The 24,533-nt window shown below is 42.0% G+C and overlaps 1 protein-coding gene across 4 annotated transcripts in view; it reads left to right on the forward strand.

Moving 5' to 3' along the window:
* NHSL1 (NHS like 1) overlaps positions 1-24,533 on the forward strand; it is a 177,835-nt gene that overhangs the window by 107,194 nt on the left and 46,108 nt on the right. For all 4 annotated transcript variants that reach the window (XM_058836377.1, XM_058836378.1, XM_058836379.1 and 1 more), the window contains exon 2: positions 20,089-20,241. In XM_058836377.1, the coding sequence (XP_058692360.1) occupies positions 20,089-20,241 (153 nt within the window). The remainder of the gene's footprint in view (positions 1-20,088; positions 20,242-24,533) is intronic.

The raw sequence follows: 24,533 nt of genomic DNA on the forward strand, positions 1-24,533 counted from the left end.
ACTGCTATTTTTTCTTTAGTCTGTATATTTTTTCCTGCTTTTGCATTCTAGAAGAAGGTATATGTTTTTGTTCTTGGCAGGTTCCTGCCCAGTTACGGTTCTGTAGCTGCCAGTGTCACGGCAATTATAGTAACTTAGCTTTAAGTAAGCTTCTTGGATATGGCCATCTGTGTGTGGCTGTCATACCTGTTGTTCAGAGAGTGGTGAATAATCGGGGATAAGGCTTAAGAGAAGCCACAGGCTGGAGAGGAAGCAGAAAGGGAGTAGGCCGAGGTCTGTGGCAGGTGACTGGGTTTCCCAGCTCTCTGCAGCCTCTCTTTTCCTGCATGGGGCTGTGAGCTGCGGGCGGGAGGAGGGCAGGAACAGAGCAGCCAGTGGCTACAGGGGGCTGCTTAACCAGGTGCTTGATTTTTTTTTGTTGTTGTTGTTGCTGTTTTCCTTCTTTTTCAAGGACTTACAGAATCCTATTCCAAACAGTTTTCAGAGTATCCAAATAGCTTAGCTTAGCTAAATGCGAAGGAGGAGAAAAATATTTTTCTCCACAGCCTTTTGAATGCGTCCACTCAAGGGTTATAAGCAGGCCACTCCCTTCTGCTCGGAACTAGCCATTGGGGACAGCAGGGACATCCTTGAGAGCAGCATCCCACAATGATCGCCTATGTGCACTGCCTGCCCGCCGACCCGATGGTCGGGTGCCTCGGCAGGAGCAAGTGGCAGCCCAGCTGCAACGATGAGGAGGAGGAGGAACTCATCCCGCTGTATTCCAGCAAAATGGGCAACGCTCACACCAGGCTGCCTGGGCGCCTCAAGAAAAAGTTTCTGAGCAAAGATGACGACTCCTTTTGGCCAAGTAAGATCAGTTGCTGTTCCTTAGCTATTTTGGTCATTTAGTGTCGTGTTGTCATTATTGAGAAAATAAATAAAGCAAACATAAACATATATATACATAAGGAAAATACTCTTATTTCTGTTTTCGAGGATGAAGGCATTGGGAACAGTTTTCTTACAAAAATAATGTATTTCCCCTTCAGGACAATGTATGTAAATATTGTATCTGATGGGGCTGCTAAGTTGATACGGGATGGCACTGTTTTGTACATGTGATATGTCTTATGTTTGAGAGGTCTTGAGCACTGCTTTCAGTCCAATAATGCTCCTTTTCAGCAAAATGATTGTTTTAGATGAGTGGAGCTGTTGATGTAGCACTCTAATTGAAAGCCATAGGAACAATCAGTGGATAAAAAGGCCAGGAAAAATAAGAAAAAGGTCTAACAGACTCAAAAGGTGCTTAATGCAGTTGATGAGTGCTTATTTAAAAAAACAGTCAGCTTTTGAATAACCTTTGGTCTGGGGTTATTTTCCCTCTGAATGTGAGAAGAAAGAATTCCTGAATTGTGATGACTCTCATTTTTTAATCTGAATAGTTTCAAGTTTCACTGGCAAATACAGATGGGAAATAAAGAGAGAAGAGGACAGACAATGGTAATGTTCAGCTGTTTTGTTTTTAGCCTTAATGGCTGCCTTCCTTTCTTTTCTGGCCACCTAAGCAAAGGCACCCAGCTGTTTGTGGAATGGTTGCTCAGAGAAGTCTATTTAAGGGTGATGGGGGAGAAATTTCAGAAGACAAAGAAAGCTTTTCCTGCAAAAGCCAGCTGGCTGGCTATCTTGTGCCAGGTCTCTCAGAAAAAAAAAAAAAAAAAAAAAAAAGGTATATGAGTGTATTTACAACTGTATTGATTTTTCTTTTCCTCATTAGTCTCACACTGACTGACAGTGGCTCAGATACTCCGGAACTGAAAAATCCCCATCTTGCCACATGATGCTAACACTGATTAGCAAAAACACCTGTATTTTGTTTTATGAATGACCATATTCTCCATTCATTACTAAGCAAGCTTCATTTGATATTCCCTCCTGCAGGAGGAGAGTGATTTACTACATGGTTGTTTCAGGCCTTTTTCAAGAGGAAGTAATTTTTTAATACTGCACGGAAAGAAAAATCTACATATTCTGCTGAATTTCTGTATTTATGAGCACAAGGTTAATTCTGGTTCATTCAGAGGGAAAATGAAAATTCTTCCTTTATGTAAAACTATATAGTCACTGTCAGACCTAGGGAAGCCCTGAGCTAGTAAGCAGCTTCCAGGGATGCTCTTAGGGAGGAAGATATGGCCCTTCTTGCCCCAGAGAGCCTGGGGGGTGTGTATGACTATTTTTGGATTTGTCTCTTGTGCTGGATGACAGGTTAGTTCATTCCTACAAAGTTGTGACACTGATTTTCAGGAATCCCTGCTCCCTCACTGCAGCCTGCCTCCTTTTTCTCTTTGTGCTGTCCGTAGGGAAAACATCCCCTTCTCTCTGAACCGCACCTGAATTGAAATTATTAAACTTTTCAGAAGATAACTGAAAATTGTGTGTATGTGTGTCATTTAGTTGATTTATAGTACAACACCTATATAAGCAATCAAACTCTTTGACTTGTGATCTAACAAAGCTATTTGATGTAATTTTTGGTCCTTAGCAATGAACTTTAGCATGTTTCAGACCAAGTTTATTGCTGTATTCCTTACGTTGTGTTTCGGTGATATCTGGTGTGACCCCATACATTTAATTTGTTCTTTCTGAATTCCAAATCATTTGAGTTCAAATGAAATTTCACCAAAACAGAGAATGACAAAAATCAGTCATCCTGGTTTCTGGCTTGACTTTTCCCAGGAGAACCTCTAGTGCTTCAGTGGTGGTATCCCACCACAGTACAAGTGTGTACATGTGGGACATAAGCTCTGCCTCACTGGCTCTTTTCTTACTCGTTCCCAGACCATAGAAACAAAAGAATGGCAGAGTAATTAAGCCATCAGTTAAAAGTGTTATGGGTGGGATAGGTACTGCTTCTCTTTGATATAGGGAGACTCTGTCACTTTAAACTCTGTTAATGTTTATTTTAAGGAACAAAAGTGTTTAAGAGTGGAAGTGCTTTCTGGGACTAGGTCAAATGATAGCTGCAGAGCACAGCAGGGGATTATTGGCTGGGCTTTATCTCTGTTGATAAAGGCCTCCCTTCGGGGTCCTTATCCAGCATCATGAGAACTGCACTTGGAGAGGTTTCACAGTGCTGATACTCTCCATAGAAAATGCTCCCAGTAGTGTTAGGGTTGTTTGAAAACATAATACAGTCAAATTATTTAAACTTCCTCGTGGGCTGGGGGAACATCCTCACTTACGGGATATCAGTAGTTTGCAGCAGTAGTCCTTGTGCTCCTGCTAACAAAAAATCAATAATCAAAATACTTGTGTGATGTAGTAGCCATAATAATCTGGTTACCATTTTAGGGTTTGCTAAGCTGTAGCAATTATTCTGATAAAACTGTTAAATTAATCATACTGTGAAGTGAAAGTTCTTCCATTACCAGCTCAGCCTTGTTCCAGCATCTGTGATGCTGTTCTTCTGCTGCCAGATTGAGTGCAAATAGACAACGTAGGATTGAAATTAGCCAGAGTGCAGCAGTACATCCTTTAACAGCCTGTATGCCTGCCAGAAAAGCAGTATTACAGTGGTGTTGGGGCTGTCACCATCACATATTCATTCACAATTACTGTGACAATTACTGTTTGGAGACAAACTCCAGTGGAACTGGTTTTCCTGCAGCAAAATTAAGCTGAGATACTCCGCTGACCAGGTTTGGCAGAAATGTCAGGGGCTTGGTTTAGTTTGGTTTAAATGCCTACTGAATGGAAACACGAGGCAGTGAGATGCTGCTGGCAGTGCCTGCTGCTGTGGGAGGCTGTCAACTCCTCCTGGTTAGAGCATCACCTGCCTCCTGTAGTTCCCATTGCCACTTGATATTTTATCAAATTTGCGAAGTTTAAAGGTGTGGTACGCTCTTGCTGGCTTTTTGTGATGATAAAGTTTTGATCAGGATTTTGAGAGTTTTTTCTTTCTTTTACAGATGCAGGAGCAAGCCAGTGGCAATATCAGATTACATTTAATGTTTGTTAAACAGTAGCATCAGTTATTGGGATTTTTTCTCAGTGTTTTGTTGCCTGTTAGCTCATGAAAGAATGCTTTCTTGTTCTTTATTCATATCTGTAAAACTGAGACCTGTCTGTGTGATTTGTGTTTTGTGAAAATCCTAACATTTGAAATAATAACTAAATCTATTTATAAATTAATAGGATGTTGTGAACCAAGTTGGCTATTTTATTATCCACTGTTTGCTATGGCTTTTTTCCAGGTTTCTCTTCCAATAACGATGAGATTTAAATTTCCCAATATAAGGATCTTATACTAAAAAAAAGATGCCAGAATCTTTGCAAACTGGGGGGATTCATTCTTTGCTTTCTCTTTTAGCAAAGTGTGAAACAAAGGCTGAATTGCTTGCCATCTCTGCAAATTCTGGGCTGTACAGGGCACTGAGCAAGCCTTTGTGGCCTTTCATGCCCTAAGTGACACAAGGACTCAGTCTATGTGGTGAATGGCTGGGACAGCTACTTACAGAGCCTCTTGCAAATGGCTGGCCACCCTCATTCCCAGTTTTATCTGCTGTGTCCAGCTCATACCATAACAGCTGACATACTGGATTGCACCAGATAAAGCCAGGAGCTGTTGTTTTGAAAGGAAAAAGTAAATTTGGTATAATTTTTATTGCATGTCCAAAATATGAGGGAATTCTCTTCTCTCTCCCCCCTTTTCTCTATGTGTTTTTAATGTTTTGTCTTATGGCTGAGCTTTTTTGGAGGTTTTGTTCATTTGGCTGAAACAAGCTATGGTAATGTTGCAAAGCAGGGGAACTTCTCCATTTGGACAAAATTACTTTGGGTCTTGGATAAGTAACAGGTCTTCTGGTGCATGTATTGCATTTCTTACTCACTGTGCTAGACATTCTCTGCATGTTCCATAGGAAATAAGCCTCCCTGCCTTGTCCTTTTCTGGATGGTCCATGGAGGTCCGGCTCTCGGTCTCCTATGCCTTTTCATGCAGGAGTGATGTGGATGAAGGGAGGGATGTAGAAGAGCTTGGAATATGATGGGTCAAAAGATGTTAATGTTGGGTTGTTGTAAAATACTTAAGTGAATCACTAATATGAATATGAAGGTCTTCCTGGGATTCCTTGCTGAAAGAAAACACTTGGCTGGACTGACTGCTCACTGTTAGGTGTGAGTATCCTGAGCTTGCTGTTGCAAGGAGGTGCTGGTGGTGGACATTTCATTCTTCTCTGCCTGTGAGCAGAGAAGAAGCCGTGTGTAGTACTCAGGAGCACAAGGAAGAGGTGGTGAGGTTTTGGAATGGAGCTTATTAACACCACTCAAGTGCATCTGGAGGAGTGTAAAAAATAGTTCAGAGACATCTTTTGTGTAGTGTTCTTTGTGACTGGGGCAAGGGAGCATCTGCTGTAGTTAAGGAGGTAGAACAACATAAGTGCAAATCAACATGTGAAACAAGTAAGATTGGAAAGGCTGTGGCTGAGGATAGTGCTTAATGGTACACTGAGTAGGTTCTTCGGTGCTTAATTTGATGAAAGCTGCTGGGGTTTATGGATGCTGGGTACAGTATGTTTGCAGGTCTTAATGCAAGCTGCTTGTGAAGCCAAGAAATGGTTTTGAGATATAAGAAAATCAGATCAGATTATAGAGGAAACATGGTAAGGAGAATGTGAAACTCCACAGAAAGGACACCCTTTAAAGGAAATGGTTATTAAGTCTGATAGATTTAATCAGATTTTTAGCCCTCTATTGTTTCCCTGCCCTAATCCAAGGACCCATCATTGACAAATGCCTGTGTTGCTTGATTTTCAGGATTTTCAGACCTTTGATTGGACACAGTTGTAGATCAGCTCTGTTTTTTTTAACCCATCCAGAGCCATGTGCTCCATCCTATGGACTGTGATACTCAAAAGGTGCTCATTCTCTGAAATATATCACTTCTCTCTTCCGCTCTCAGTTGCTTGTGCAAACATCTTGGGGATAAACCTAACTTGCACTTTGCTGGCATTGGAGCTGGTAGCACATAAATCTAGCATTGTAGTGTTAATAAAAAAAAGACACGTTTAAAATAATCCTGAATGCCAATAGGCTTGGTGACATTTAAGCATGAGCGATGCTGTCAGTCCATCCGCAAACAAAAGCGGTACGTCTTAATTTGTCTAATTGCTCTCTACCATGCAGGCCAGCTGCTGCTGTGAACAAAAGCAGTTGATCACACCATTTTATTAATTGCATATTAATTGCCACATTCATGTTAACCATATGGGAGACAGTGGAGTAGAGTGGAGGCTACTTAGTGATGGAAAAGAGAAAATGAACTGGCAGAGTGGTGTCTGCAGAGGACAAATCTTAGAATGATAGGGTGCCTGGAGCTTGTTGATGCGATCTGATTTTTACAATAAATCTGGGTTTTTTCACCCATCTAAATTACTGTATTTAAAAGTGAGAGGGACTTGAGTAGAAGGGATTGTGTCTTGCATGGTGACTGCACATTTGTGAAAATACTACCGTGCAAGTTGGTATTGAATTTGTTTGGTAATTTGCAGAAGGCAGCCGTGCTGGCACGTGGTTGTCTTTCTTTGTCTGCCTGCTGTGCCAATGGATGCACCTGCGCTGCCCGGAATCACTTCTCATAGGAGCAAGGCTGGAAGATCCAAAAGGAGTACAAAACTTGCTGGGTTTTATATTTTATGCAGTTTTGCTCCAAATATATAGTCTTTTTAGATAATAGTAGTAAGTTTTGAATAGAACTGGATTTCTTAGAGTGAAAAATAAAAACCTTGACATAGGTGGATTAACTGGTATAAAACAACCTACAGCAAAAAGCAAACTGCACTGGCCTGGCCCAGTGTGTTTATCTGGCATTAGATTACCTGGTAGGATATTTAATGATACTTACTTTATCTTCCTGAAAGTGCAACTTGAGAAAAATACCTGCAACTTCTTTTTTTTTCTCTTACTTTTTTGCTGTGTGGAAGCAGCAGCCACTCTGAGCAGATGCACAGCAGTTCTGTTTGGCAGCAGGTGCAGGCTGGAATAGACATGAAGTGATTTCTATCCTGTCACCCCCAGACTGACATTATCACGGTCTGTAGAGCATCTCCTTCAGCAGGCCTGTGGGGTGTCTGTCTCCTGGCTCTGAGCAGCACTGTCCTGCAGGTGGGTATGTGCAGTGGTGACAAATTATGTGATACGTGCAAAGAAAGCTTACTGGACTGAGGCCTAAAAAACTCCTCAAGGTCTACCTTGAGTTTATTTTCTCTGCCTTCCCCTTCATTTCTCTTTAGAAAGGAGAGCTAAGACCCATGCTACCGTTTGTAAGCCTAAGGGGCAGCAGGTAGGAGGAAGGCCCAAGGGCAGCTCTTTGCTTTCTTAGAAAAGAAAGGTCAAATAGAAATATGTCTACTATGAAAGGAAGTGCAGGACTGGACCTGGAACCTACAGTGATTTAGCGAACTCAGTCTCTTGTCAGTCAATTAAATATTTCTGTTTGGCTTTTCTAACATTAGTATTTCAATGTTAAAGGCTTAGTCCCACCAACAGATGACATTTTGTTTGTATTTCCTTGTATCTCTCAAAAGAGCTGGGATTGAGAGAGATTGGCTAGTTAAAAAGAAAGGGAGAGGTTCAGAGCCTTTGTTTTAATTAACATATTGTTCAAAAAAAACTCCCTAAAAAGCATTTTTCAAACTATGCTGGAGGGTACAGAAGGAGACACAAAGAGTTGTACTGTTAAGAAATTACTAATAAGTAGTTGAGAGGTAGATAGGATGTGATCTATTCTAAGAACATGCAGTGCAAGTCAAACAGTAATGATGACGTTCTTAAGCCTAAGCAGAAATTGGGGCAGACGGGTTGTTGTAGGTTTTTTTTAATAAGGAAAATGCTTTAGGTGGCTCATCCCAATTATGTCTCAATTGGTGCTGTAATACATGGCAGTGTGGAGTCTGGATTATAGAGATAAAGCATGATTGGAAAGGCACAGCTTGAATTTTGGATTGCAAGCAGTGCCTGCCATTACAGCAGTTACAGAAGCAGCGCCTGACGTGAGCTGACCAGTTTTGACGGAGTCATTGGAAGAGAATAAATGTGAAACCCCACAATGCCATTTCTCCAGTCTCAGCATAAGGGTACTTAATCAGCCTCCTCGTGTCTTCTCTACTCAGGCAGGCAGGCTGGGGCCTGACAATTACTAATTTAAAGGCTGAATTCCCCAATGCGCTGCTTGTGGCTGTTAGGCTGCAGCTGCTGGCATTTGCTTGGAAACTATCTCAGTGTACTGGGGACTGACTACCAGTGAGGCCTCATCCCACCAGCTGAGCATGAACTGGTGTCGCTGGAGAAGATACAAAAAACTTGAAAATGCTGTGGTTGAAAGACAAATTACCTGTCTGGTAATTTTCCATAGCAATGCTCAGCTAGCCACTCTGTGTGGGATGAGTGGCCATGTGCTGCTCATCCCAAAGGTCTCATCGCCTGATGTCTGATTTGAGCCGTGATGACTATGGGGTAACTTTTCCTCCTCTGCTTTAGTGCTGTTATTTGTTCATTGTCCTTTATGTGGTTTGACAAGGAATTTAAGAACAGTGACGCTTCCCACACAAGGGTTGCAAAGCACATTTGTCATTGCCCAAAGGCATCAACAGAAGTTTATAAAATCATTTCTGTGTCATTTTGTGATGTGTTCCAGGAAGGGCTAATTAAACTCAGCTGGGTAGCATCTCCAAAGCAGGTTTGGCACACCTTGTAACCTCATAGTTGTTCTCAGTGTCTTTTAACCAATGTGGCCTCGTTCTGTTTGTCAGACACAATGCTATGGCTAGACCAGGAAGAGTGGGCTGCTGTCTGGGGGGAGCAAGCAGGTCCCCAGGCAGATGCTGGTGGCAATGTTAGGGTAAATAATTAATGACATTGAAGGAAAAGACAATCCTTTATGTCCAGTAGCTGAAGGTGAGCACAGTTTTTTTCCTGGGTGTGATGCTAAACTGTTCCTGATAGGTTTAATTAATCCAAAGAGAAGAAAGATGATTTCCCTGATTTAAAAAGGAGTATTTTTTCATGCACATTGCATACCAATTTTGGGAAAATACTGCTGTGGTCTTATTGACTGATTTTCCTGAAGGTTTATTTTGATACATCATTTAAAGGTTTATCATTGATCATGATCTCCTACCTCCTTTATGTTTAAATGGAATCTTATGCTCCAGGGGTCAGCCCTGCCCTAGAGCTGGTGTAAAATTTCACACCTGATTCTTCCAAACTTCTAATACCTTGCTTTTTCTCTTCTGACTAACAATGAAAAATGCTCTCCTGTTTCAATTCTGTAATAGCACATATGTCAGTAATTAACAGTCTTCTGAACCAATCTGTACCCCAGGGTTGAATTTGGAATGTTTTGCACAGTGTTAAAATGCAGCTGCTGGGATACACAGTAGTTTTATCAATTACCTTGGGGTGGCAGGGTTGTTTGCTTAGTAGTAGTTAACTGCTGATATTTCTTTGCCTTATTCTTACTGTTGTCTTAACAGCTACTAGAAAGTTTCAGGAATGAAACTTAGCTTATTTTCTGTATGGGAAAACCCATAGTATTTCTACACAGAAATTTATTTTTAGGGTCTGCTGATTGTCTCTGTATTTATTTGTGTATTGTCTCCAGTTATGTGTTGGAAATCTGATTTGTAGTGTACCTCCTGTTAGTGGGATAATGCATTCAGAAGCTCTTCCGAAAATAAATCTGTAGTTTTAATTTAAGTGGTGCTGATCTGAATTGTGGATGCGTGCTTGCATTTCAGTTGTCTTCAAGGGAGAGTTCACCACCGGGAGCAAGTTACCCTGAAGATACGATGTCAGGTTACTCAGCCCATGGTCTGTTCAGAGCTGAAGTGGCAGTGATGGTGCTATAGCTGTCCACTTTCAGATACAAATAGTGAAAGTACTCAGAGAAATAATTTTAAAACTAGCCTCAGCTGTCTCAAGTTTTAGATTTGCACTTCTTCAGCTTCTACTTCAGCTCTTCCAACAAATGCAAAGTTTCTTGCAGTTGATATTTGGTGCTTAGTGGGGAAACCAAAGATACCAATAGAGACATTTTAGCAATTAAGAATGGTATCTTTAATTTTAAATAGTGTATGTTAAACCCCTTGCTGTGTTCCAACTTTTCTGTTTCGTCTGTTTTATGAAGCACACAAGGATTAACACAGGAAGGAATAACTAGTTTTTCTAGAAAACAAACAAGAAAAAATGTGGGTATCTGCAGTGGGAATCCTGAAGGAAAAGTAAGTCCTTTTCTGTTTGTCAGGAAATGGAGGCAGAAATTGAAGACTGAAAGCGGGAGGGGAAGGAATCTGCATTTTTTAATATTTTGTGGATTACATTTTGATGAAGAAGAGTGTGATTCCTTTTGTTTGCCTATTGTCCACACATACTTATTTTTAGAAACATTACCACAATACTAAAATACACAAGAGACAATATGCTCAGTGGTGCTTTCTGAAGATGCTTGGTGGCAAGGCACCTTTATTACTTTATTACTTTATTATTCAAAGTGTTAGGTGCATTTTACTAGCTACCCTAAGAAACACCACTATTATTTACTAGTTAGTGCTCATCCACCATGGCATGCTGTAAGGTTTGGGCCTCTACATTGTGAATGATTAGTAACAAATCTCTGAAACCTTTAATCAAACCAGTGCTAATAAAACTGTAGGTTGGTATTTGTATTGTAAATTTTGAAAGTTCAACCGGTTAACAGTATTAGTCCTTTAATTTGGTTTTATTGAGGACTTCCAGTAAGAAGATGCTGACCATACAAATATAATCTTAAAAACAGTTTTCAAAATCTGTTGGTATTTTATCATGGCTGAGATCCATATGCCCAAGGCCAGCCAAAGACATTTTCTGGGGATTCTGCGGTGCAGGTGTTGGTGCAGTTATTCCCCTACAAGCTGCTGAATCCTGCAGTAACACAATTACTAGGTCAGTGTTACAGGAATTCAATGCCTTACTTTAGTTTGGAGACTTTCATTTCAGGGCAGATTGTGTCTTTCATTGGAACACACCCAGGGTTTTAGATTTTGTCAAAAATCTTAGGGCTTTAGCAGCAATAGCAAATGTCCATTTATTGTTTGTGAGCCATTGCTTTTACTCATCATTTTAGTATTGTGATGTGCAGACAACATTTTTCAGGTAAAGTTTTTGAAAGTTTCTAATGACGAACACTTCAAGTTACTGTGGAAGACAGTAAATGGGTGCTGGATGCTTGATTTTTGGAATGAGCAGTTGTATGATTCTATCACGTTAGTATTGTCCAAGGAGCTTAACTTTTTTCTTTTATAGGTTGTAAAAATTCTTAGGGAACTCGAGAATGTACTTAACTAATTAAAAGAGTGTGCCTCCAAGCTTAAATGAGACCCACCCAGAATTTATTGAGAGTCAGCAGAAAGACAAAAAGAATTTGTAACTCCTTATACCAGGATAATCTGTTATATAAATAACAGTATGCCAAAAAGCAGTATTGGGCAGGGGGGCCAAGACAGGCTACAAAAAATTCTTTCTGTGACCTTTAAATAAGTGAAATGAGTAGGGAGCATGTCCCCTTCAGGACATCCATAAGGAGAATGCAGACTGAGATTAGTGGAAAATGTCTGTTGGGTATTAGTGTGGATGCCCAAGAGCACAGCTGCCAAAGATGGAATTACAGGGAGATTGTTTGGGACATAAGTTCAGAAATGGAATTTCTGCAGTCTGGTTTTGTTGGTTTTGCTCGTTGTCCTACAGGATGATTCTAATGAGCAGACTTGCAAACTTGTCTGCCTGGTATTTTTTCCATCACTAATTCAGAAGAGAAAGATTTTCTCTGTTGTGCATTATTAGGGCAAGTAAGAGTCAAGATTTTGTAGACTAATTTACGTGCCCCAGCCAGTTTTGATCAGTTCTTTAGGATAAGCCATAGCACAGGAGCATTCAGGTGGATTTGGAATTTAAATTGAGAATATTTCCTAGTGACATCCTAACAGGGTATTATTATTCCTTAGGGAATGAGAAAAGTTCTCTGGGAGCTGAAGTTGCCTTAACTGGGGTTCAGAAATGGCCAAAGGAAAAAGGATTGTGCCCTGCAATTTAAAATAAAATTGCACATTCACAGAACGTTTTCTGTTCTCTTGACTGCCATTACTGTGTGGGGAGATGCTCTAACCAAAAGAAACTGCTGCTTTGTCTGCCGGCAGCCCTGCCCAAATGCTGCCTTTTCTCTCTGCCGATGTGTTTGCATGATAGAGGATCCTGTGGAAAGATGTTTTGAATTGTTAAAGGAATGAATTAGCTTTATTGTGCTGTGACCTAAATAGGATCATCAGATCAATCAGTCTGCTGCTTTTCTGTCCTCTCTGGCTTAGGTTGTGTTGCTTCTCCTTCTCATCTTGCTCCCTCTTCTCCCTGCCCCCGCCGGGCAGCCCCTTTCCCAGAGCCTACAGGCATAATCCTTTATGTTCTTGGATAAAAAGGAGGGCACAGCCGGGTACCCTCTTTTCAAGCAATACCTGCCCCGTAATAGCCTGCACAGGCCCGGGCTCAGCCCTGACCCCCCTGCACCGGGGCACGGGTCCTTCCTGTGTGTTGTTGCGGTGCCTTTAGGATAAAATACTTTTTCTTCTTTGTTCCCTTCTCCCCTGTGCATTCTGCTCCTCCTCTTCCTCCCGATCCCAGGTTTAATGAATTGTAATATCTCAGTAGCCGGGGCAGTATCGCGCTTCACCGAGGCTGAGGTTGCCTTGAAAGAGGCCATTGTGAGCGAGGGGAGCTGGAGACGAGGGCAGCTGAATGCGGTGCCGCCTGGGACGGCCTTTGTGGAGGGAGCACTTTTGTTCTCCTGAAAGATGCCGGGAGAGGGCCAGCCGGGATGGGATCTCAGGGAGGGAGAATCCCATTCTGACCATAAATTATTGACTCCTGTGCTCTGCAAGGAGTCTGTTTAGGCACCAGCAAGTGGTTAACAGCGTGGGTGAAAGTGGCCAGAACACGCCCAAAGCTTGGGCGTGAGTTTGGAAGATACTTGAGGCTTTTGGCCTTTCTGATGTTTCTTCATGACAGAAGCCTCACCTAGAAGTAAAAGTGTGCCTTTCAAAGTTGGGTGGTCTTGGTCTGAGGGAGCCTTGTGACCTGCAGGAAGGGGTTTAATAGCCCTGCTCAGTTTCAGGCTTGCCCTGCAGATGCCTGGGGAGGGGGTGCATGGGCATCACTTCCATAGCTGCACCCCTCTGGACACCACAGCTGCTCAGAGGGGGTGGCTGGGGGTGGCAGAGGAGCAATCCCGAGCATGTCCTACACAGACACATTCCTACAGACATGCTGGAAACAACTGCCCTTCAACAGCTTCTTCCCTGCCAGCTGCTGTAGGGTGGCACAGTGGAAACTTATTTAGAGCAACCGAGTGATGTCTGTAAAAGCAAAGGCATCGATTTAATTGTTTTGAGGACATCTGCTTGTGAGCATTTCCACTTTCCCTTTTGTGCACTGAACAGACACTCACTGCAAGAGCTCTCACAATGCAGTTAGTTCCTAGCTCAGTTGGATGGTTTTACTTTTTCCTTTCCTCTCAAAATATCATAAATGCTACACAGTTGTTTAATGGAGGATTTTTCCACTGTCCAGGTAAAGTTGCTAAGGCGTGCCACTTGAAGTTTAGGTTTTAAGAGGATGGTACATTTTAGTAGTTTGATGCATCATTACCTTAATGAACTTCATATATCGTGTGTTTGGCTTACCTCTCCTTCTTGAAAATAAAATGGTAAAATTTGTTTTCATTTGTGGGAGGAAGCTGGAAAGAATTGCTTTAGCTATTCATTCATCTGTTTTGTTTGTTTGTTTTTTTAAACTTAAATACTTCCTAAATTTTGTACTGCATATATGCACGAGCTTGTTATTAGGAAGAAAACGCAGATTCTCATTGATTCCAGTATCCCTGTGGACAGCTGCCCCTTGGGGCTGCTGCTGGGCAGCTGCTCTGTGTGGTTACGAGCAACCCAGGAACTTCACTTTTCAACATTTGCCTTTTCGTAAAGCTTCAGCTTTTTCAGTGGATTTTGTGCATTGGTGCTAAGGTTCAGAGCACTGCCTTGTGAATGGGGGCTAGACACAAGAGCCCGACTCCCCCAGGGGCTGGCTGGAAATATTTCCGTGGAAGCTGAATATTTCCCGATTGTTTCACAGGCGCCGGTGTTTTATGGTGCTGTGAATGTGGAGGGGTGGCTGTCCCAGATGGCTGTCGTGGAGCAGGTCAGCTGGAAAGCCCCTCTAAAGAGGGGATAGAGCAGGGAGGGGAGTGAAGGAATGGCTACAGCGTTTCAGGCATGCCATGTGCAAGCAGTATATAAAGCTTCTTCTCTTCTCCATGTATGTGGCCTCTGCTAGAAAATTAACATCAGTTTAACCACTCAGGGATTAAAACTATTATAGTTGAACTAAAAAAAGGGTTTTGCTAATGAGTTCATTACACAGTTGTGATTTTGAGGATGCTGTTTGACACTGCAGCTTAAGCTTCTTAGTTTCTTTGCTCCAGTCCCTGAGTTTTTTAGGAAGAAGATGCTTCTGAGCCAAACTTTGTTACCAATCCCATCCAGTATGAAGTGAAAATTAGCATTTACTGAACATTTTCTCCATGTTTTCTGTATTCCTTGTGATATTCCTGATTCCTCTGTATTTCTGTGGTCCTTGTGGCACCGAGTGTGATCCCTGCTTCTAAGGATGTAGTAATTCAGGTGGTGGGTTAATATTAACTTGTCTAAGGTGGAGTAGCAAGTGTGTCACAGAGCAAGGTCTCCCCAGTCTGCTACTTGCCTCTGAGTCATTTGCACGTAGAGAACTGATATCACAGTGTGCACACACCTACTGTTCATGCTGGGTTTATCTAGCTTTAACAAGCTTTTAAATTCTATCAAGTTAATTTTAGGTGGGTTTTTTTGTTCTTGTTGTTTAGTGGGGATTTTTGTGAGTTTGCTGGATTGGCAGTGTTTGAGGCTGAAGTCCTTTATCTGTTTGTGTAGTGGCTACAATATAAATTTTCTCAAACTGCCACATCTTTTCTTACTCTTCTCAGTGTAGGGAGGCTAAATGCAGAGGAGTGCAGGCATTTCATGCTTTAGATTCTCAGAGAATTGCTGTTAGATGGCAGTCTCTTGAGACAGGAAAAGTGTTTACAAAAAGGTGCGTTGAGACAACGTGATGAATTTTATGAAAGTCAGTAGGTTTGTCTCAGGTGGGGAAGAGGTTTTGTTTGTTGTTGGGCTAGTGCAGACTCTCAGAGGTGCAGATAGGAATAGCCAGACGATGTTTCCTTTGGGGTAGTTCCTCATGATAGCCATTTTTTGATGTCTGACCTCTTTAACAGTGTGACCTGAGGGTAGGTGGAAGCAAGGTCGGGACGGGGAGGGGGATGAAAGGCAGACATCAATTTAGGTATTGTTTGTTTCTGGGTTTGAATGTCTGCCTCCGTGCTGAGATCAGGAGTAGAGGACAGTGGTCAAGTGCTTGTGCTCAGGCAGGAGAAATGCTGCAGGGTGGGTTGAGCATCCACTAACGAAAAGCAGGCTGCACTTGGCACACATTGTAGCCCTCGGTGAAATGAAAAGAATTCCGAGCCGCCCAAAGTACCCAGGATCATGTTGATTCACAGTGGCTTGACTGTGAAAAGGTAACAAAGTCTTACATCCCAGGGCTTGCAAAAACTCTTTTGAGGCTCCATGAAGATCTTTGGAAGAGACTGTCTCACTTTCAGCAGCCCTGACCTCCATCGTTTTATAGCTTGAAACTTTCTCCTTTCCCTGTGCTCCCCTTCCTACATGCCAAGGAAGAGGCACTTCCTACATCCTAAAAAAGATTGACACCACTCTAGAAAAGGAGTCACCATCTCCTTGGTTTGCTTTCGGATGGCAATGTAGCTGGCGTTAGAAATGGAGTCACTCTAAACTCACTTCCAGTGCGTGTCCCGCAAGCATGCATTTTATGGTTTGTGGATGTATAGGTAATGGTAAATGTCTGACACGAGTATTACTGTGTATTTAATTCAAAACCAGCACAAAACAATCAGAGTTCAATGCCAGGGTCATTTTTTGTTTAAGGTACTTACACAAAAGTGTAAGTGCATTGATTTTGCATTGGTGGAAATCATTGCAAAAAGCAGAGGTGCCTTCCTTGCCATTGCTGCCATGGCACCATGGTCTTCTGTCCCTTTGGCAGAGCTGAACCAGTCAAAATGCCTCTTGGACCAGCAGCTGCCGGAGAGACCTGCTGCTCATGGTAGTTTAGATGTCAAGCCCATGTTGCAATTGCAAAATCTCTGGATTTGGAAAATACTGATAAAATGTTGATGATACTGTGTTCAGACAATGATGAACGTATTTAATTTACAGCCTGCTCTATGCAGTGCAAACACAGTGCAGTGCAAACAGTCTCAACTGTTTGGTGAAACTTAGAGGTTCCTGTGGAGCATCTGCTTTTTACATACTGTGCTCCAGAAGCTGGATCCTGCTGCAGATTTGGGGTCAGCCTGAGCCCCCCGCTGCTGGCATTTTTCTTTTTCCTGAGGAAAAAAATCCTTTTCATTGTTAACCCGAGGGGGTTTCCTGAGCTTTCTTTGTGAGGGAGGGCTTGCTTCTTGAGCCTGAACATTGTGCGAAGGGCATGCCCTGCTGAGTGCATTCATTTGGTGCTTAGAATTTTCTCTTTAACTTCTGCAAAATTGCAGTTCATTCCTAGGATGGATGGCTGTGGACCTCTGTAGAGATACTTTTTTTTTTTTTTTAAAGACACGAGGATATAATGCGCATCTCAAAAAACTGGGCTATTTCATCTCCGTGCATAGGTTTCGTTTGATGAATAACAGAATCTCTATTAGCCAGAAATAACTCGATTTTGTTTCCATGTATCTGGTCTGAGATGACGCTAATAGGAATAAATTAGGAGTGTAACTGAATAAAATTCAATATGTAAAATTAGTGTGCTGATGTCTCAGGCAATGGCACTGACTTACGGGGGGAGCAGTGGGACTGGAAGGGGAGGCAAAGCAGAGCCGAGACTGCGTATTGCAGCCAGCTAAGGCGCAGCTCTGGATCCTTAATAAAGTGGGAGCAAGAGGGTGGAAATAAAAAAAAAACAAACTAAAGTGGGGTGATGGGGGAAGGATGGGGGCGGTGGGAAGCAGAGCATCCTGATTAGCACGAAAATGCAACACTCATTTGCAACTGGAAGGAGGCCGGGGCTGCCCGGCCCCCCCGGCGGTGGCGGCGGCCCCGGGGAGGTGCGGCGGGAGGGGCGGGGGCAGGGAAGGTGCCGGGATCTCCTGCTGCTCCGCCGGCACAGCCTGCTGGAGACATGGGAAGGAGAGCAGGCACCTGCTTACTCGGGACTCTCTGGAGCAGCCAAACTTGGAGAGCGGAGGAAAGGAGGAGGACAAGAGCGGAGTGACTGCTGTGGACAGCAAGAAAGCCTTTTTCGTCCTGCGCAAACGAGAATAACAGCTGGGGCTCTTTTTTCTCCTGTTTGACTTGTTGGAAGTGGCTGTTTTCAACCCGCAGGGTTACATGCGAGAAGGAGAAAGTCAGGCTAAAGAATTGTAAATTATTTCGTCTATCAGAAAGATCTAGACATATTTAAAGTGATTTCAGGGTATAAAAAAAGCAGAGGGGAGAAACGTGGAGAAATTTGGTGTGCAGTTTGAACAGGTTCAGTCTGTCAGTCACCTCTCTGCAGCTCCTCCTTTCTATGGGATTTCAGCTCCAGGATAGCAGTTCAGCGCCTTGAAAATGGTGGTTTTCATCAACACAAAGCTTAAATCTCTCATGAAACTTTTCAAGAGAAAGAGTAAGTATAGCTTTGTGTGCTAACTGTCCTTACAGGAGGCAGCCCAGTTCTAAAGGAAAGTGCAGGTGCCTTCGGCTTCACTTTTGCTTCCTGCAGCCTCTTTTTAAACTTACCTCATTCTTTCAGTCGTTTCATCATTGTGGAGTGTGTGGAGGCGGACTTGTGAAGGTCTTCAGGACCTCTGCTTTGGGACACTGTGGCTTTGGTGGAAGTGCTTTGTCACGATGATTTTGAAGGAGCCAAAGTTCTTGGTGTGAAATGGGCAGCTCGGTGACAAGGCAGGGTGTGCCGGTGTGTCGTGGTGTCCCGATGGTTTATCAGACATCTGTCTCTGCTTATGCAGCTATGGGCTTGTGTCGCTGAGGTATCTACATAAAGTTTGTTCTGAGTCAGGGTTTGTTTTTAAAGATGTTCTGGTTTCAGAGTGGCTTTTAAAATCGTGTTGATCTTCTTTAAGTCACGATGGACAGACAGATCACGCTAGAGAGAGTAGCTGGCAAATGTGCATACACCACTTCTCTTGACTAGTTTTGATGACCATTATTGCTCTGACGAGCAGTGAACCTTAATTTTAGTATGGCAGGGCTGCAGGCAGACAGTGGGCTTGGCGGCAGGTGTTTCCCTCCTCTTTTTCCTCCAGCCTTACCCCACTCCCCATCCGCCGGTTCAGCCAGGGAATGGCGTGGGTGCCTTTCATTGACTTTTAAGTGTCACCTTTTCTGTTAAATAGAGGGGGTTGATGCTGTAACCAGGTAGGTGATGTCTTCTCCGTTTTTTGTGATTTAGCTTTGACTGCTGGTTAGCAAGAGCGGGAAGAGTGGGCACAGGCTCAGTCTGCCTTGTTGCAACCAGTATGTCTTGGCAGAAGGGGTGGGATGCAGGACCAAGACACAGATATGAGGATTCTAAAAGCCTTTTTCGAGATCTGAAACTTACTAAAATACGTGAGGGGAGGCAGATAAGAACCTCTTCCTCTACTTCAGGTCCTTTCAGGAGAGAACAGCATTCAGCATTAGGCTGTAGCTGTGTTTTGAATTGAGAGGCATAACTTATTTTCCGTACGATTACCAATTGTTTCCATCTGAAATGATCCCAGCAGATGCACAGTAGTGTTAAGGAAAGGGTAATTATTCAGATGACAGGAGGCTGTTGCGTTGTTTTTGCTTCTCAGTTTTTACATTCTCCTCTGCTACTGCAAGGGCATCAGACAAAGCACAAAGTGATGCCACAGGCAGTGCAGAGGCAAAGGGTAGATGCGGAGCTGACAGCAAGGCTGGGGGCAGTGGAGCAATGGAGCAGGGCAGGTGCTTGGAAGGCAGCACATCTGTAGTGGCTTTTTCTGCTTTGGAGAGCTAAAAAGCAAGGATGTGCAGCATGCTGGCTGAAGGCCAAAGGGTGCCTGGGGGATCATAAAATATGACCCCCAACTGTCCTTTTTCTGTTTACAGCAGGGTAGAGGGATAAGGCTGTTCAACTGTAGAAGTTTTTATCGATGATAAACTTGAAACAAAAGGCAGTGGCTGTCTCTTGGGAAGCATGAATGATAAACAAATCTTGGCAATATGTGCTGTGGCTGTTTCATTGCTAGAGTGTCTGTAGGGAACTTTGAACTTGAACAAGGTCTGTGTTTTATTTTCACTTTTGTATTGACGGCAAAGAGGTGGCCAGAGATAGCCCTCTTGTGCTCTGAGCAGTAATTGTCCATGGAGTTGCTTTGGTTTATATCTGCTTTCTACTCATGACAAAGGAAAGCAGCAAATTTATTTGCTTCATTGGAATCTTATTTCTGGTGTGAGGAAGCAGGAGGTCAGACAAGGTTGTTTCCTGATACAAATGAACCTGTTGTCATCTCTCATGAAGGCTGTCATATTCCCAGGGGCACCTTTGAGCTAAGCTACTCTGCACTGCACAGCACCTGCCATGACCAGGGAATGGAAAACTGATTCCTTTGTGAAGAGTGGGAGCTGGGCGGGGGGGGACGACAGAGTTTCAAGTTTGGAGTAAATAAAACAGCAAGTAAATGGGAAAGATCAAAAGGTGTTTCCTACAGAACACAATTTTAGAGTAGAAATGAAAGGGTGGGTTTTTTAACTGTCATGGAAGTGAGGTTCCAACTAGTATTTTGATGGGTCTACAGTGGCAAACAATGCTTCTTTCATTTTTAGATGATATGTGGCAAACTTGCACGTGGGATTTTGTGATAGAGCCATCTGCAATAACATCTAATTTTCTTATTATTGTGTCTCTCTGCAGCTGTTTCCAACCTAGATGAAGAGAGTAGATGGACTGTGCACTACACTGCTCCATGGCACCAGCAGGAAAATGTCTTCCTACCGTCCTCAAGACCACCTTGTGTGGAGGACCTGCACAGACAAGCCAAGCTGAACCTCAAGTCAGTGCTGAGAGGTAAGATGCTGCTACTGACACAACATGTCCTAAAACCACAGTACTTCTTGCCAGTCTTTACAGACATATCCAAATTACAGGCTTTGGAAGAAGTTTACTTGTTTTTCTGTACCACATGTAGAACATTAGTGGGATTTTCTCATTCAGATGAAGGGACAGGAGAAAATGACTTTGCTATGGAGAGATGAGTAAACGTGTTACGTGACAGAGCACTCTAAAATAGAAAAATGTCTCTTGGCCATTTCTGTTTAGTTTTTGGAGTATTTCCAAAATGGTACCTCAAATTTCAGTAAGTCCTCAATTAGTCCATTTGTGGAGTAAAAAACGCATCAGAGATGTTTCATTTGGTGATTTCCTCTGTTGTTGTACAGTGTGTCATTTCCAGGGTTGTGGCTGCTTGTTAGAAGCTGGAAAAGGTGCTGAGGGCAGAAAAGAGAAATGGGGAACAGGGCACTCACAAGGACTCTTCCAGTAATAAAAGTGCTTTCTTGCAGAAGTGTTCAGCATATTTTTAATGTCCAGTTTTTACCCATAGTACCTCCACTGGGTCTGTACCTGTGCAGTCTGTCATGGGAAGCATTGTGTTGTGTCAGTGCAGCCATGAGAACAAAGACATGCAGCCAGCAAGGAGGCCTGCAGAATGTCTGTCTCTGGGCCAGACATAAAGTTTAAAACAACAGTATAATGTTCATGTTCTGGACACAGTTAACCTAGATTTTTCTTTACACTGTCTGTTTAACAAAGGGGGGCTACCTTGCAAAGAGCCAACTTGGTCAAGTTCCTTTTAGTTTCAGCAGGAACTGCAGGTCCTTGATACCTTGCAAAGTTGACCTGATTTAAAATAATATTGTGGTTTTTATTTGATTAATATGACATTTCTGCTTTTTAGACTTGAAGAAAGCTTGATTTTGTATGTCTGAATAGAGAAATGTTTGCTATATTTTAGTACTCTTGCCATTTCACCAGTTAATTGATTTTCACTCTCTCTTTCTAGGCGCTTTTTGTTATCATTTAATAGGGAAGTCTTGACAGCCTGCATGGCTCAGCAGATAGCCTGTGTGCCCTCTATACTTAGTACGGGATTAATATATTTGTGTAGTTCCTTAGCCTTGAAACATTTATTGTTCTCTTGCAGGCACACTTACCAGTCCTTCACAAAATAAAAGTATTTGCCTGCTTTAGAGTGAAAAGAATACTGATTGGTGTTAACTTTTTGTGAACATTAACCATTCATTCTAATATTTTTTCCTGTTCTCTGTTTTGGACTGTTATAAAAAAGAACCTGCACAGGCCGAAATGCACTGATTTTCTTGAGTTTTATCAGAAATGTATCTACTGTGGTTTCATATTCTATTTACACAAATTTATATCTAATATATTTGTGTGAAACCAACTACTGTATGCTGCTTCTCCTTCTTACACACATGAAGTTGTTTTGGTCTGGTGGGATTTTTCTCTGGAGGTGCAGCTCATTATAAATAAGAAGCTATTCATTACTACTACAATTTGGTAGTTCGCCATTTTTGTTCACCTGGCTTGTGTACATGATGTAGGACTGCTTGGTAATGAAGCGACTTTCAGTTTCATGCTTTCAGGGTAGTAACTGAGAGGAGAAACTTCACCAGATGTCATACTCTGCTGACTTAGTGAACACAACTCTTATTTATTTATTTACTTCTCTGTTTAACCTCAGGCTCTTTCCTTGAGCCACTTTTTTTTTTTTCCCCCCCCTAAGTGCAGTTTTAAACTAACTCCTTGCTGTTGCCTGGAACTGTCCTGAGAAGCTACAGCAGGAGTAGTAGTAAGAGAGGCACTGACTAAAGTTTTATTAATTTTACTGTGCTGCTGCTTCAACCAGCAGTATTAAATCAGGAAGGTGCTGGTGCTTCTGATCATACTTGGAGACTTGAGTTAAAAGTTCTGTATCCAGAGCAGAGTTTTGTTCAGTGTCAGAGCACTGCTGGAATTGTGCCATAATTTTGACAGCTGCTGAACTGCTTTTCCACCTGTTTCTTTCAAGAAGACAAAGTTTTCCAAAGCTTCTTAATAGGTAGAAAGGAATTATGTGACCATAACACAGAAGAGCTTGAAGTAGTCTTATGAGAAACAATACTGAGCTAGCATGGAGACTTCAGTTCTACATGTCTTGGCCTCATGATAAAGCTTGCAGTTTGCCATCTTTTGGCGTTTCAGATTCTTTGGTTGAGGTAAACCATGGAGCAGTAGGACAACTGTATGTCACCCAACATGCTGTATTGGTGGTGGGGAAAGAATAACACTTTAAGACAAAATGTGCTGTATTCTGTGCAGAAAGTGCGGTGAATCACTTTTTTCTCCAAAAAATGGTGACAACAAAGGGAAACTGAAAGGAAGTACAGCTAAAGTAAATATAATATTTGCTTTTTTGCTAAGTCAGAAATGAAGCAGTAGACATGTGCAGCAGTGGAGGAATATGAGGGCAAAGGTACTTTAATGCTCACAGTTAATTTTTGGGGGTATGAAATAATTTAAGGTATTTAAGAATAGGTCAGACAAGCACTACTCAAAAATAATTTGTGTATATTTACACATGTCTTTAGAGGAGGTTGGGAAGGAAGAAAGAACCTCTGGTGGTCCCCTTGAACCTGATAATGAGGTCTTGAGGACTAAGTTAGCAGCTATTGATCACACCAGCAAAAGACATGTTTGAAAATTTTCCAGTCCTGTTTTTGTTCACGTTATGAGAGCTGATGTTGTTGGTACATAGCAGCTATAGTAGCTTGATTGAAGACTTAATTTTTTCTACACACCTGGTTCCCCTGTGAATGGAAAAGGAAGTATAAAACTTAGGTAACAAATAGTAATTCACATGTAGACCACATTTAAACCATCTGTCGAAGTATCAAATGTATAAAATCTTTCAAAATAATTCAAGCAAAGTATTTCTATCAAGGTATTTTCACCCATCTAGTAGTAACCAGATGGACTCCTGGCTAGCTTTTAAGAGAGTCAGTGCAAGGGAAACTGTTTGTTCTGGTATGATTTTAACAGTAAATTCTTTACAGTGTGGGTCTAATAAAAAAAAAAAAAAAAAAAATCCAGTGACATAAATAAGCTGTCTGTTATTTAGAATAAACTTTTAAGTACCACTTAAGCAGAAGCTACTATTGCTATTAAATTGGTTTAAGAATAAAAAGTTAGAGATATTAAAAATAAATACTATCTAACAGGTCTTGAGAGAAGCAACTACACCATATGCTGATCTCTGCATACTTTTTCAGGAAGCAGTGTTGTGCTTGGAGGAGGAAGAGATCTTCTTCATTAATTTTTGTGCAGTTGATTATTTTACTTTGTATATTATATACTGGTATGTCCCTTGCTTATCAGCACTATGGAAATAAATGCCGTATGTGATAGTAGATGTTGCATAGGGAGATATTTTAGGTTTTTACCTATGAACTAGGCTTTTATCCTTTTGAAAGTAAGGGGAAGTGCTGTGCTTTCCCTTTATGAAGCTACTTTCAAGTATAAGTGGTGAGATCTTGCATTCAAATATGTTCATAACTGGGGTAAAGCTGTTTATCCTTTAGGCATGCAGGTGCTTTGCTGCCCTCTGAAGTTTTTGAAAGGAGTATTGTCCAGTAATAAGAATTAGAAAATTAAGCACCTGGAACCTGGAAAGTTTGTGATGCATTGTCTGTCCTTCTTGAGAGCAGAAGTTGCTTTATGTAACCTCTATTAAAATTTAAAGTTGTTATTGACTCAAACCAGTGGCTTGATAGATTAAACCCAGGGTGTGTTACTTCATTTTAAATGAAAGGTCTCAGTGGCTTAATATAATGACTAGAGAAGAAGAATAACTTCAGCTGCACTTCACAGTCATAGTACTGTTGCAATTTGATTTAAATGTTTAGAAAATGATGCAGTTCTTGTGTTGTGGTGATAGATAGAGTATTTCTTCTTAGTGTTTTGTTTGCATTGGATAAAGGAGACCCTGGTTTTCTCTGGGGAAGGAGCTGGGACCTCAAAGTGTCTGCTGAAGCAAATGGAATGATACATGCCATGCAAAATGCATGTTTTCTTATCCTCAGGGCCAAGCTGCTCTGGCTGGCCTTTCCTGAAAGCCTGTCCTATATGGCCTCTTCCTAATGCTTTCATGGTAACTTCATGAAAGCTGTTTGTCAAAATACAGATATTCAGATAAAAACAACACAGTATTAACCACTGAGGAGTCTTAATGTGACTCGTGTCACTGTTGTGTCCTAGGAAGTCATGCAAACAGGATATGAAGATGACAGATGGGAAGGAAGAGC

This window comes from Poecile atricapillus, chromosome 3 (genome assembly GCF_030490865.1).
Source record: "Poecile atricapillus isolate bPoeAtr1 chromosome 3, bPoeAtr1.hap1, whole genome shotgun sequence".
In the NCBI taxonomy this organism is placed as follows: domain Eukaryota; kingdom Metazoa; phylum Chordata; class Aves; order Passeriformes; family Paridae; genus Poecile; species Poecile atricapillus.